Source organism: Aspergillus nidulans, chromosome III, assembly GCF_000011425.1.
Source record: "Aspergillus nidulans FGSC A4 chromosome III".
Lineage (NCBI taxonomy): Eukaryota > Fungi > Ascomycota > Eurotiomycetes > Eurotiales > Aspergillaceae > Aspergillus > Aspergillus nidulans.
In genome coordinates, this window is record NC_066259.1 from 2,417,165 (window position 1) to 2,430,730 (window position 13,566).

General features: G+C 49.3%; 3 protein-coding genes across 3 annotated transcripts, besides 1 other annotated feature; 2 read left to right on the plus strand and 1 right to left on the minus strand.

The window, feature by feature from the left end:
- Window positions 1-13,566: part of a sequence feature (contig 1.75 1..213493(-1)) that runs on past both edges of the window.
- Window positions 1,674-4,848, plus strand: ANIA_04314 (uncharacterized protein; the record flags this gene model as incomplete). Its single annotated transcript, XM_656826.1, has 2 exons — window positions 1,674-1,684; window positions 1,863-4,848. 2 exons carry the CDS (start codon window positions 1,674-1,676, stop codon window positions 4,846-4,848), a joined length of 2,997 nt encoding a protein of 998 aa, XP_661918.1.
- ANIA_04313 (MFS transporter) lies at window positions 5,785-7,707 on the minus strand (the record flags this gene model as incomplete). Its single annotated transcript, XM_656825.1, has 4 exons — window positions 5,785-5,958; window positions 5,990-6,092; window positions 6,142-7,203; window positions 7,310-7,707. The coding sequence occupies 4 exons, from the start codon at window positions 7,705-7,707 to the stop codon at window positions 5,785-5,787; spliced, it is 1,737 nt and encodes a 578-aa protein (XP_661917.1).
- On the plus strand, window positions 9,706-12,212 carry ANIA_04312 (uncharacterized protein; the record flags this gene model as incomplete). Its single annotated transcript, XM_656824.2, has 3 exons — window positions 9,706-10,289; window positions 10,334-11,920; window positions 11,969-12,212. Exons 1-3 carry the CDS (start codon window positions 10,027-10,029, stop codon window positions 12,210-12,212), a joined length of 2,094 nt encoding a protein of 697 aa, XP_661916.1. The 5' UTR covers window positions 9,706-10,026.

Genomic DNA, 13,566 nt, shown 5'->3' on the forward strand with positions numbered 1-13,566 from the left:
TCCCATGAACCGGTCGGTAATCGAGAGCCAAAACATAATCCAGCCGCTAGGGACCCGTTCCTGAAATGCGATCGTCCACACGCGAGATCTCTCTTTGCGGCTGGTCACTGGAGACCGGAGGCTGGAGGCTGGAGCAGCCTACAAGTTCAGCCAGCCGGGTGAAAGTGAGATCGAGGAGTGGAGATCTGGCCCGGCTTCGGTAGAGTCCTTCGCTCCTTGGAATAATATCCCGCCCATGCCCCATAATAATTTCAATCACGATTCACGGTGACGGGGGCAAAGCCATTTGGTGTTGCGGTACTGGGCCAAGTTCGGACAACGTGTACATTGTAACCTCGTATGCTCCAAGACGAGCAGTATCGAAAACACTCATTGTTTACCTGCACAATTGGCGTCAGTAGCCCATAGACAAGGAGTCAATTATAGCCAATACTCAACTCAAGCAGACAGTGCCCGCATGGCGAGAATCTGTTCTGGGCCAATGGGCGGAAAGGGATGTCGAGAAGGAAAAGGTGAGCTGAACACTCCCTGTGGCGCCCTGGTTTCATCCTCGCACTTGTTCAGCAAGGCAATCCCTGTTTTCTCCCATCCCTCTGATCAACGATACGCCGCAACAACATCGTGCACGCTAGACTCGAAATTTCTTATTGCTGTTCCAGTCCCGCATTCAACGGCCCATGCATGGGAAATGAGGAATCACACCCTGCCCTGAGTTAAGCAATCTTTGCTAACCCAGCAAGGATGGAGATCTCGCGGAATATCTCCTAGAGTATTTATTTGTTTACATATTGATTGAGGGAGCTCTATCAGAAGTTTAGCGCACGCCCTGTCTGCACGTAAAATAAACCACCAAGCCACCACAGTTACTCGGTAGTCAAAAGTCGATAGTCCTGAACCATAGAATAGTAACAGTAGAGTAATCAACAGCACCTTGTTTGCCAATAATTGGACTGCCGTCAAAACACCGGCAGAGCATCACCGAGAAGAACGAGATCGAGTGCTTTGGCTGGGGGTGGGCACTCCTAGCGCGCTCCATTCCTCTATCACTCTTAGACTCTTAGACTGACCATCCCGGTACTAGGCCAGACCAGAGTTCCACCCTGCGGCTTTGTTGATTTGATATCGATTCCTTCTTCTATGCTTCTGCCGCTTCCTCGACTCCAGCTGACACCTTAACTGTCGCTTTCTTCTTCTCTTCCTTCTCTCTTTCTTGCGTGCCGCCAGGGTCAGAAAAAGGGTCTGAGAGACCCCCGAGACTCTCTTTCCGGCCTGCTTGGAGTCATTGTCACCTCTCCCCTCTCATTCCTTCTACAGTACCTGGCATTCGTTTCCGATCTTTCTCCATTCCTTTCGCCTATCCAAGCTCCGACCTACTACAAACCCCATCCCAGAGCACGTCACTTTCGCAACACCCCTCGACCCCAAAAGAAGCCACTCGGTCATTTCTGCAGCTCTTAACGATCTCATTTGAATATTCCTGTTTTATTGTTCGTTTGGAAAGCCGATCGTCTCCAGTTTCATCGGCCGCGATACTGTCTGATGTGTCCAGCCACCTGAGCTTCCTCGTGCATGACAATGCAGATGGGATGTCAACTCCTCCACGTTTTATCGATGTCCCTAATCTAAGCTCCATGGTACCTGATACTGTTCTCAGCTTTCTCTGAGAATGGAACATGTATCAACGGTGAGTTGCCTGCTTTGCATTCTTCAGAACTGTGTTCAAAACCTCAATGGGCTGCGCCCTCCCCGCCCGTTTCAGTTCTCGCCTGCTTTGCACTGGTTTAACTCGCAAATCACTATTTTTACTGTGCATATTTCAAGTCGCTGGGTCGCTGATTTCACGTCTAGCTCTGTGCGATTAGCACTGTCGGTATCGCTGCCACCGGCTTTGCGCTCGGTCGCGTCGAACGGACACCACCCCAAGAGCCGGCAAATACACAAAGCGCTCCGTTACTAGATTCCGATACAGTCCCCTCATTCGATGCAGGACTCTCGAGGACATTTGCGACAACGGAAACACAATCTCCCGTTAACCCTAGCTTTCCAGAAACTCGAGAGAATGCTGCTTCCCGCAAAGACCAAGTCGAAGGCGAAAATATACCCAGGAAGACATCATTTGCAGGTATAAGACTACGTCGGCGTGGTCAGACCTTGACCATCCCACCGATACAAACAAAAGAAAATCTGCCGAGTCCGTCGCATGTCCGACGACCGTCCTCTTCCTGGCTTCGGCGACTGTCGTTCCAACCTGATAAGCGGTTCTCACTCCAGAGTCCGGACACCCCATCGTTTCCGGAACCAGCCAGTCCAGCTTTCCCACGTCCGTCCAGTCAACGCAGGGTACCCAATAAACTTGTCAAACGACCAAAATCCCAGCATTCCAATGCGAGCCCTTTCTTCGCACACACCATCTCTTCACCAACATCTAGCGCTCTACGCAGACCTGTAACAAGTTACCAGCGATCTGAGACCTTCAGTCACAAGGCAACCCATAGCTTGAGTTTCGAACCCAGTTTGGCGCTAGGTCCTCTTGCAGAGCCTCCTTGCCACAATGCTACATCGGAAAACGACCCCTGGCAACCGTACTTGGTACCGAAACCTGACACATCGTCCGAGCGACTGGATCGTAGGTTTTCAACATCAACAAAGCCTCCAGAGACAGCAGTGCGACGAATCCTTCCACAATCTGATGCTGCTCCGGCCCTTATCCTAGCAACATCGATCATAAAAAAGGATGGTGCGGTGAAAGCTGTACCGGAAGGGCCTGCAACTCAACCTGTTGAGTTTCGCAATCCGTTCGAACAAGCGCCATTTGATCTAAAGACACACCTAGCTGAAACAAATGCTTGTCAATCGCCCTCTGAGGAGGTGCGTCCAAAGTCACCTGGAGAATCTGCAGGGCCATTAGATATCAGGGTGTTACGCAATGGCTCATTTACGGGCCCGAAAAGAAGGGCAGCATCGACCCCTTTACCTGAACAATCAAATGTGGAAGGAGCTATCTGGGTCTCACCACGGGCACCCGAAAGGCGTAACATTACCGACCCAAATGTCTTCAGGCGACCGTCAACCAATCCCGCAAACGGTGGGCTTTCATCTTTGTACACGTCAGGGATTATGGGGCCGCAGTCGCGGATTCTCTCGTCGTACCGCAAAGAATACCGGGATATCGGACAGAGCGCCTCGGCAGACGGGTCAGCCCTATCTTCACTGTACAGTTCGATTCGTCCACGCTCTAAGCGCCATTCTATCGCTGCTTCAGACCCAGCATCAACCGTCATAGGTTCCGATGATACTCGGGTCTTCACTTCTGGTGAGGAAGACGAAACTGACTTTATGAGCGATACTGCTTTCGACTCAATACGTACTCATTTTACCACCGACAGTTTTTGTTTCCAATCACCTCGAATCGAGACCATCTTTGACAGAAAAATTCCTCCTGGGAACACGATTGATCCATCCGCTGGTTCGAACGATATGAGTCCATCTAGCGTTCTCCTCTCTGCACCAATAAAGTCACTTAGTTCTGAAGAGGAAAGAAGAACAATTGTGACCTCCTTCACGCCGGCAACACAGATCATCAAGAATGCTCATGAAGCAGATAGCGAAGTGTCCTTCCCATCTGATTTGAGCGACGATGATGACTCAAAAAGTATGGTCGCCTCGTTACCCGGAGATAAAACCATCCGCCCTGTTAGGCCTCACGTTGGCGCTCTATCCTTGGTTACCTCCGGCGGCCAATATCAGCGAGACATTCATGGGTCAGGCGGAGTGACCGGAGAATCCCATGAAACATTGCCCAAGATGAACATATTCGACTGGTCCGAACATCCAAGGCCTGATCGTGAGGGGTCCGGACCTGACGGTCGCCCGCGCACCGTTCACGGAAAGCATGGCCCAGGCATGCGTGGCAGTCGAGCAACCGGACGGAAACCGCCCAGTACCCTTCATTACCGTAGCCAAAGTGTTCCTGTTGCAAGGGAGCCCGCTATGCCAAACGAGTCAAGGCAATCTTCCGGAAAATTTGGGACCTGGGGCTTGGGTAGTAAAGGTGTCAGTGAAGACTGGGACAGTGACTTCGAGTTCGAAGACAAGGACAAGGACGAGAATGCGATGAGTGAGAACATCAACCCAAACAAGAATGTTAGTCGTCGGAGCGTGATAGTACCTCAAGCGATCATGGAACGTCAAGCCAGTCTCCACGGCCAATATGGTCAGGTTCAAGAGCTAACTCTGTTGGTGGAAGAATTGAAACGCTTGAGGCATCAAGCCAGCTTTCTGGACATTGTTCGGGGTCCGTCAAATGAACTTTGGAAAGAAGCTGAAGGGATCGTTGATCTAGCAACCCTCGACGATGACGACCACAATGAATCCCCTCCCAGGTCGCCATCATCACTAACTTTCAGCTTTGATGAGTCTGAAGGCGAATCCTCCCAGATAAATGACCCTTGGAAACGCGTTAGTGGAGATTCATGGAGGGCCTCGCTTTCAGAAAACTCTAGCCTCCGTCCGACAACGTCTCCGGGACCGGAGCAGACAGTATTCTCCACAAAAGCAAACTCCGTGCTTGATCTGATCTATCAGCAACGCCTTACCCAGAATCCCACAAGTATCGACACCCACCTCCCAAGGTCAAAGAAACTTCCATTCGATACGCAGTCTCTCCGTGACCTTGTTGTCCGAGCCGGCGTGGTAACCCGAGCGTTGAAGGAAGTGGTTCGAAAGGCAGAAGGAGTTGCAAACGGTTCAGAAGAAAACACGCACCCATCACATCCACCATTCAGTCGCATTTTCGAAACTCCTTCGCATGATGATATCTCGAACTTTGAGACCTCCTGCATTAGCTGAGGCGTTTGGATTTTCACGTTTTACTCGATACAACCAGCTTTATACCCTTCCACACGTCTAAATGTACAACCTACAAAAGTTTAATGACTCATCCGAGATCTGGGACGACATTATCGACAATACTTAATTAAACGCCTTTCCCTTCCCCGAATTTCCTTTCGAGAATCCTTCCTCGTTCTCAATCTTGAGCTAGCTTGCAGACTGAGCTAGTTCCTTTCTGGTGGTTCTTTTCCTTCCACCCAAATAGTTTGTTCTATTGTACAACCAATCGTGTTGGTGTATATCCACCGTCCGTCGTGGGCTTGTCTTAAGTACTTTGGGAGGTTCTTGTGCATGTTTTGCCTCGTTGGTGTTATTACACTCTTTTCCATTTTGTCATAAACAGTGCATTGTGGACGCTACGGATATCAGGTTTAATGGTACATGATAAAGTAAGGATAAAAGAATAAACAGCTTTCTTGACGAACAATTATGTATCGTACCTGGTGCAAAATCGCTTGAACAATCCATGCAGAGATCAGTTATTTTTAAACCAGATCGAGCAGTAGCTGTGAAGTCATATTGCTTAGGCGTCAGCAGTGGAAAAAGGCAGTATTTTATAGCTGAAGACGCATATCTAAAATGTCTGTTCAATAGATAATCCTGATTAAAGGCCGAAAATTGCAGAAATCAGCGCTCGCAGTTGATATCGATTCAAAAACAGTCGGGTATCTCTGTCCAAAGACGCATCTTATGCAAAAAGAATATGCGATAGAAAACAGAAAAACATGAAAAAAGGAGTCCTCATCCTGCCTCACCGTATACTTTGTAATACCGCCATTGTATAGTTAATCGGATAGTCGAACATGTTTATGCGGGAAAATTCACGTTTCTATGGAAATTCCGGGTTTCGCGGCGATACTAGAGCTGGCCTTTGGTCCCTTTTCTTCTTGGTAACTAATTCTCGGTAGCAGTGGTGTTGGCCTTAGCGACGGTGGTATATTCGGCGGCGAACCTGCTCTTAGAACGGATTCTATGGCCGTAGAGATAGAAGAGAAGGGGAATGGGCATGAGGACGGCAGCTACGCAACCGAGGAGAGTTCCCGTCCAGTTGACTCCAATGGCATTAAACTACAGAGTTAACAGGTTAGCGTCGCCGTACCTTGCCAGAGAGAGTCTGCCTTACCATATAAGGAGCGAACAGGGGAAATCCTGCACCAGCAAAGGAACGGAGGATACTGTTTGCCGCTAAAGCAGATGCGGCGCTGGAATATCGTTAGACATATGGTCACGGTGCAACATGAAAGGACTCACAAAACAAGATAGGTATCAATGATATAGTTGAGACATTGAAGGAAGATGCATAGTAAGCCGAACCCGGTGAGAATTCCTGATACCGTAGGAACGATCCAATGTGTATTGCCGGTATATCCAGTCCAGCCGAACCAGAAAAGTCCAGCGGCGAAAGCCATGCTGCCAATGATGGCTGGTGGCAATCTCCATTCAGGGATTGGGATATCGCCATTCGCGCTCAATTTTCTGTTGTACCAGGGTTGCATTGCAATGATGAAGAACCCTCCAAGGAACTCGCCCAGGATAAGGCCGAAGTAAGGTAGCCCACCAACACCCTTGTTGAAACCGTGGATTCGCTGGAAAACTATAGGATATGCCGTCATGAAAAGGTAGAGCAAGCCGTATAGAAAGGCCATGTAGATGCTTAGTAGGAGCAGGACTGGCTCACTGAACAGGATTCGCACGGGGCGGCTGAAATTCTTCGCAATCAACTCGCCCAGGTCAATCTCGACTTCCTCTTGCTTCGCATGGATGCCCCAGTTCTTGGTTCTCCGGCGCAGCTCTTCGGCCTTTCTGATCAGGACAATTGGAGGGTATGTCTCATGGACGAAGAACAAGTCCAATACGAATGCAGTGGCTCCTAATATCCCCGCGAGATATTCTGTCCATCGCCAGCCTAGGTAACTATCCACGATAAAACCCCCAATGAACGGAGCAAAAAGCGGGCCCGTAAAGACCATCATGGTAAATATCGTGATTGCAAGTCCACGGTGACGATTGTCATAGATGTCGGAAAACACAGCTGCCACTACAGCGATAGGACACGCTCCAAAAAATCCTCCAAAAAAACGGCAGATGATGACGGTTTGGAGATTCTCAGCCGTAGCAACGCCGAATTGGAAAACCGTGAACCCAAAAATGCCGATAAGGATGGGCAATCGGCGGCCAAACAGCTCTGACAACGGGGAGAAGAGGGTAGGACCAAATGCGAAGCCGAGAACATATAAAGACATGCCCAGAGTGCCAACCTCGGTTGATACATTGAACTTTGCAGACACTACAGAATTCGCGGAAGAAAAGATACTACTTGTGAATGTAGAATTAAATGTCGTGAATGCTAGCAATGCCGAGACAAGGAACCTAATATGCTGTCAATCATTTAGTACCTACGGATTGATGAATAACTTACTTCTTTTTAGTAGGCCAGTTCTGCGGGTGTAGAGGGTCGTCAGGTCCAACGAACTCTACCACATACTCCTCTTTGTCTGGGAGCGGAGGCGGATACGGTTTTCCTGCTCCAAACTCGGGCAAAGGCTTCCTGGATTGTCGCGGCCTGAGTGATCCAACTGTCGCGCTGTGCTGACTTCGCTGTGTTGCGATCCGACTGAGCGCTGTAGGATGGCGCTCTAGACCATACCCAGGTTGAGTCTGCGCGGTCTGCATTCGCGACATGCATTCGACATCGTCATCGCTCGATGAAGTATCAGAGGATGAATATGAATCGGTGCGATCAATTTGACTGTCACTATCCGAAATCTGATCATTGGGGAAGGAGTCATCATTTTCCCCCATCGCCGTAGTATGCATGACAGATGAACTCGTAAATCAACTCGCAGCAGATCAGTTAAGAACAAGCGAGAGAGCGGTAGGATAGCATAAAATGAACAAAAAAAAAAAACAGCGGCTCATGGCTATTCAATGGTTAGTTATACATACTACTTAGTAGGCAGCTTTTCGGATATGTTGCCGGGCCCAAAGAAAAAATTCACGTTTTAGCTTTGCCTTTAGGGAATTAGCCCTCGACTATCTCCTAATTTCTGGTCAAAAGGGCCACTTAGCGTCTACTTGGGCACCATTTCATAGATCGAAGATGGAGCCCGAGTCTACTAGTAGGAACTACAGGGTTCTTATGTCAACCGCTCTCGGTTAGATTCGTGCTGCTGTCGAGTAAATGTACCTGGGTACACAGGAGTACGTCTTTGGGAACGGTCTAAGAGCAAATGCCGATATCACTGAGCGATAATCACTGCTGGCGAGGCACTATCGGCTGTATTAGACCACCAAGTAACCTTTTTTCGGATTCGGTTCATATCTACTTGATGCGGTCATAACCTGATCATCAATTAGCTGCTTTTCTGGAGGTTGACGAGATGTCTGATGTCATTTACTGATATTGAGGTGAGGTAGGGTGGCTTATCTACGAGTATCGCCCCGCGAATATATATAATCACAGATGCCCAACTATTGTGTGCCGCTACTCCGTGCCGTTGCATCGGCATGGTCCTAGGAGATGACACTAGCCACATTTTGTCTTCGGAACGACTGCTACCTCGTTACGGAGCGAGATACCGTAGCACATCTTGGAATTCACACGCTTGGGACCAGTAGCACAATTAACGTCTTAGGGTTGTGCATACTCAGCAGGTTTGTGGTTATTATGGTGTCCTCAGGTTAAGAGAGTGTTTCTGATTAGATAAAAATGATAGAGAAGCCATAACAACTTCTCGCCACAAGAAACGCCGCTTGCAGTGGCTTTATCTAGAATGTACTCGAGTAGATGGAAGCCAAGAACTTGGCACAAGTCTTCTTGACCAACAAGAAGCGGGGCGCCAGTGTCTCAGGTTTGATTGGATTGCATCGAAATAAATAATACTAACAACCAAGACGCCGCACGCGACAATTTTATCCAGCTGCTCATATTTTCACTCCTGGACTGAGCCATATCCTTTTGACTAGCGATATACCCCCCTTGTCAAATTCTTGATACTGTAATACTATGTAAATAGGTAGAAAATGAATTCATAGTCAAGACCAGAAATGGAAGAATAATACCGTACAGCCGTACTAGTAGATCTCCCTGTTATTGGCTTGGTACCTGGCGCTAGACGCTTTTCGGAGCTCAGCCGTCAGGGGACGGGACCCAGTCTGGGATTCTGGCGCCTTGCATCATTCTCAATTAAAATGGACTGCATGAAGGAGTCGAATTGTAGAGAAGAAAAATGCTACAGCCTCGTGGGTATCTTTGGGACGTATAGATTACGCTTTTAAAACTATCACCTTGTACTTTCAGTCATGTGTTTACAAGCGCTTCAAGATAGCTGCCCACCCAAAGGGAAGGTGGGCCCAATGTTATTATTGTCCGGTTGCCGGCTCAGGGGCAACAGTTTAAGAAGCCGAAGTCTGAACAAAGGCTCTAAGCCTCCCTTCCAGAGAAAGCGCTGGGGAGCCTGAACCCTGACTGCCGTCTAAATAAGCCAATCAACACATATATCGAAACTGGCAAAGAGAGACAAGAGATACGCAGGAGTACATGGTCCTTACCTAGCTCTGATACAGGAGGAAGACACAATCTGCGGCCCCCACAAGCGTCGGCCATCAACAAGTAGCAGGCATAATTAATCTCCTTCACACAAACGGGGCCCCCCTTCTAGACCGCTACCGAGTCGCAACTCGTACTAGTATACCAGGCTAGCCCCCCAATGGGGCCCTGCCCTCTTGCCTCCTCTTCCCTCTCCTGCCCGTCCTTTCTCTTTCTTCTATCTCTCATCCGCTTCCTTCTTTACCCAGTCGCTCTTTCCTGGACGTCTCGGATATCGCGGTAGCGATATCCAGCCATTCTTTTCATCGCACCTGGCCGCTGGCCGCCACTCGCTTTGGACCTCGTCCGTACACTCCTTACCCAACTGTCGAAACTAGCACGCGTCGATCTTATTCTCTGCCTCCAGCTTATCTGGTCAACCCTGCATTTTGTTCTTGAACAGCTTTTGCATGGCACAGCAAGACTCGCCCAAATCCAGTTTACACGGACGTTCAGATTAATGAATCGGGGTTCAAATTCCACATCCGTTGACATCAATCACTTGAATGCTTGAGTTCGAAAGTCGTGCAATCAGAAGCTAGGCGACCATGCACCGGCATCAACAGCACCAACATCGCCATGGCAAGTATTTGGGAGCCCGGTTTGCACCTGTCGAGCCAGCACTCATGCCGCGCAACCGACCGCCGTACCTACTCATGCCCGAAGCTCCGACCCTAGTAAAAAGAGAACCAATGCCCACGACGGATTCTGGTCGAGTGGAAACGTGCTCGCCTGGAGACAACTCGGCCCGATGCGAGAAGAACACAAGTACCGCGAGCAATACAACACTACCTGTAGTGCTAGGAGCAGTGTATGTTCTATTGTCTTTCATCGGGCGTCGCTAATGTGAACTAGCATTCCCATTGTCTGTGCGATCATAGTTTTAATTTTTTTACATCGACGAAATGTGAAGAAACTCCGCAATGAGGACGCCAATGATAAGCACAAGTCTCTTGACTTTGGAATGGATCTGGCCCCGAGCGGCGGTAGATCTGGGATGCAAGAAAAAGGATCTCATCACATGAAGGGTATCTCTCTGGACATAGGACCTAGTCCTTATATGCTACCGCCTAGCATACGCGGCTCGAAGGACTCGCTGAATTCATTACCCCGAACAATCTTGGCAGATGATGACAAGTACCGACACGCACACACATATTTCTCAACTGACGCTCAGTCTATCCGGTCGCAGAGAAGAGTTCATGACGATGCTGCAAGCGTTGCAGGTTCAACACGGAGAGGAGCATTTGGGGATGAAATGAATCAAGGGTTATTGGGTAATGCTCAGAGAATCTCGCGCTCGTCTCCGCCTCTTTACAACCCCCCTGAGCCAACAGCTGGGCGGGCTCAACCTCAAGTGCAGGACGCCGGCTTTGAATTAAGCTTGCCCAGGAGTCCCAGTCCCGTCCATGTATCAGGCTTGACATCAATTAACGAATCTACGACGGAGACTGGCAGAGAAGCAAACGTTCCCAGACGCATATCGTCTCCCTTGAATTGCCCTCCTGAACATCAGTTCGACTTGCCGTTACAGGATACGCCTGCTACTCATGCTGGACCCGATCACAACCCTTCACATGACAAGCCAATTGCGATGCCAAGGATTTCTCTCCCTTCGAGCGATGTCGATAGTGACTACGGAGATCAGAGGACATCCGGTCCAGCTGTTCCGGCTGTGAATGTCCAGACGGCAGGCATTGGCTCCACTCCGCATGAGGAAAGTCCCGATCAAGTGCCTAAGCCTGCAATGCCCGAGGAGCCATCGCAATCATCTAACCTGAATCTCGACCCTCGCCGTGATACCCGCCGTCTGACAATGGGACTACGCCCCTTGCCGCCAGAGGATCCGTCTGATAACCCTGAGCAGCGTGCTAATCGTATTCGATCATTCTACAAGGAATACTTCGACGAGAGCAAGGCAGGACAACGAGAGACTTACTACGGAGACTATGGCGCTGATTACTACCCACATGATGACGACTATGTCTATGATCCAGTTACCGGAGAATACTATGATGCAGTACCAGCACCATATGCTGAACCAATGACTCGTCGCGCTATGACTCCCCCTCCACGCGCTCCTCCTCGGTTCCAGGGCGCAGCCCACCATATGGCGTCGGGCTCGATCGGTGGATATAGCGACAGATTTCAGCCTCCCGGTCCGCGTGCATTCTCTTCAGCTTCAAACCGATTTCCTGGCCCCAGAGCTCCGCGTCGCCCGGCTCCCCCACCAGCTCCCCTTAACGTACTTCCTTCCCCTCATCTCTTGAAGGATGATTCCATCATGACGGCTATCGACTTCGCTCCTGGTTCAAGCTTCAGAGACCAAAGAGACGGGCGCCCGGAGACCCCTCTTGGAGGAGTACGGCCCTACAGCCCTACGGTCCGAGCTCACACTCCCCTTGTGTCGGTGTTCGACGATTTAGCACCTATGCCCAGCCCGTAAGTTCACCGCTGTCTTTCAATTGTGTTTAAACTAACGGTTGGTAGACACGCACTACGGAAGTCAGGCGCTTTCGGCAATCTGGATTTTGCTCCTCCTCCTCGTTTCAAGACCCAAGACACTGCAAGTGATGCGGGTAGCATCCGCAGTACGCGAACCGGGGTCTCAGCAACCCATTTGCAGAACATCCGCAATGGTGCGTACCATGTCAGCCGACTGCCCCCAGAAACTGTTGGTACCAAGGATGATTTGATATCAAACCTTCGTCCTAAATGGGATATGCGGCAATAGACGTTGAAACCTTGTAACGATTTCTTGTCTCCGTTCTGGAGTTCAACTACCATGTTATGATTTGTACTACTGAGTTCTTGAGTTCAATCTGCTGTTGGTCCTCTCGTGAGATTTGATTTGGGCGAAACATGCCCATCGTGTACATAGCATACAAGAGGCTGGAGTTTGCTGTTATATTTCGCCGCTGTATCTTTTCTGTCAGGAGTCAGATTTAAACCGCACACTACTGCTATTTCTGGTGCGAGAAACACATATTTGTCCAATCCTGGTTCCTTCGGGCTTTTTTTTTTGTTTTTTTTTGCTTTGATTTTGTTTTGGCTTTTTCATTTGAAGGAATCGGCGCCTCTGTACCACAATCAATCTTCTATTACCTTTAACAGTGATGGGCGACCTCTGGCGGCAACAATTTATATGAGACACTTGGTTTCTGGTGAACGAAAGGGTACTCTGTGCTGGGACTTCCACCAGGGACAGGCTAAGCCCGGATCCATGGATCTAATGGAAAGCGGTGGGTTTATTTTGGTACGATTTCGGACGTCCTCTTGGGACATCTCTCATGGTATCAGGCTCGTGGATGAGTGTGGTTTCCACGCTCTAGAACGCTCTGAACCGCGGTTTCATGAACTTTGATTCTTTTCCGCCCTGTTATCTTCTCTGCTTTGCAATGTGGGCTCACCTGGCACTCTCATGACGGTCTTCCAAGTCGAGAGGGTTCTTCTCGATGATCCAACATTGGTTATATGGTGTTAACACGGCACGATAGTCATGTATTTCAATGACAAGCAATAGACGAAGCTTATGCGAAATTCCAAAAGGGGGCCACCCCGATCCGGTAGGGCATCGCCTGCTTGCGGTTTGTGAACCGAGGTCTCATTGCTCCATAGAATGCTGTCATTTTATTAAAAGCTACGGGACGTTCAACACTGTAAGTCTGCAACCAGCGACATAATGGATATCAAGGATGATTGTACGAAGTGATTTTTCCGTTGGCGTAATGCAGTGTTGCTGTGAACACTGGAAAACCGTGCCCTGATTTCCGACCGCGCACTAAGACACAGAGCTCGGCTGCTTGCTTCCAGCGGGCGCGACGGAGATTTCCAGGCAGAACGCAGTCTTTTATAATCGTAAAGCTATGCAGCACTGTTTGAAAGTGAACTGCCCAACTTTAACCTGCTGCATGGTTGGTTTAATTCTTGCGGCTGCTACTAATCACAGGAATAGCAAGTTGGGTAATACGAAGCGTTGCAGCAACGAATGGCGCGCTGTTGCTAAGAATAAATGTACGGAAGCGGTGCCTGGGCCCACTATCATACAAGAGTATTACTCTGTTATTATTATTACAGGTTTGGGACTG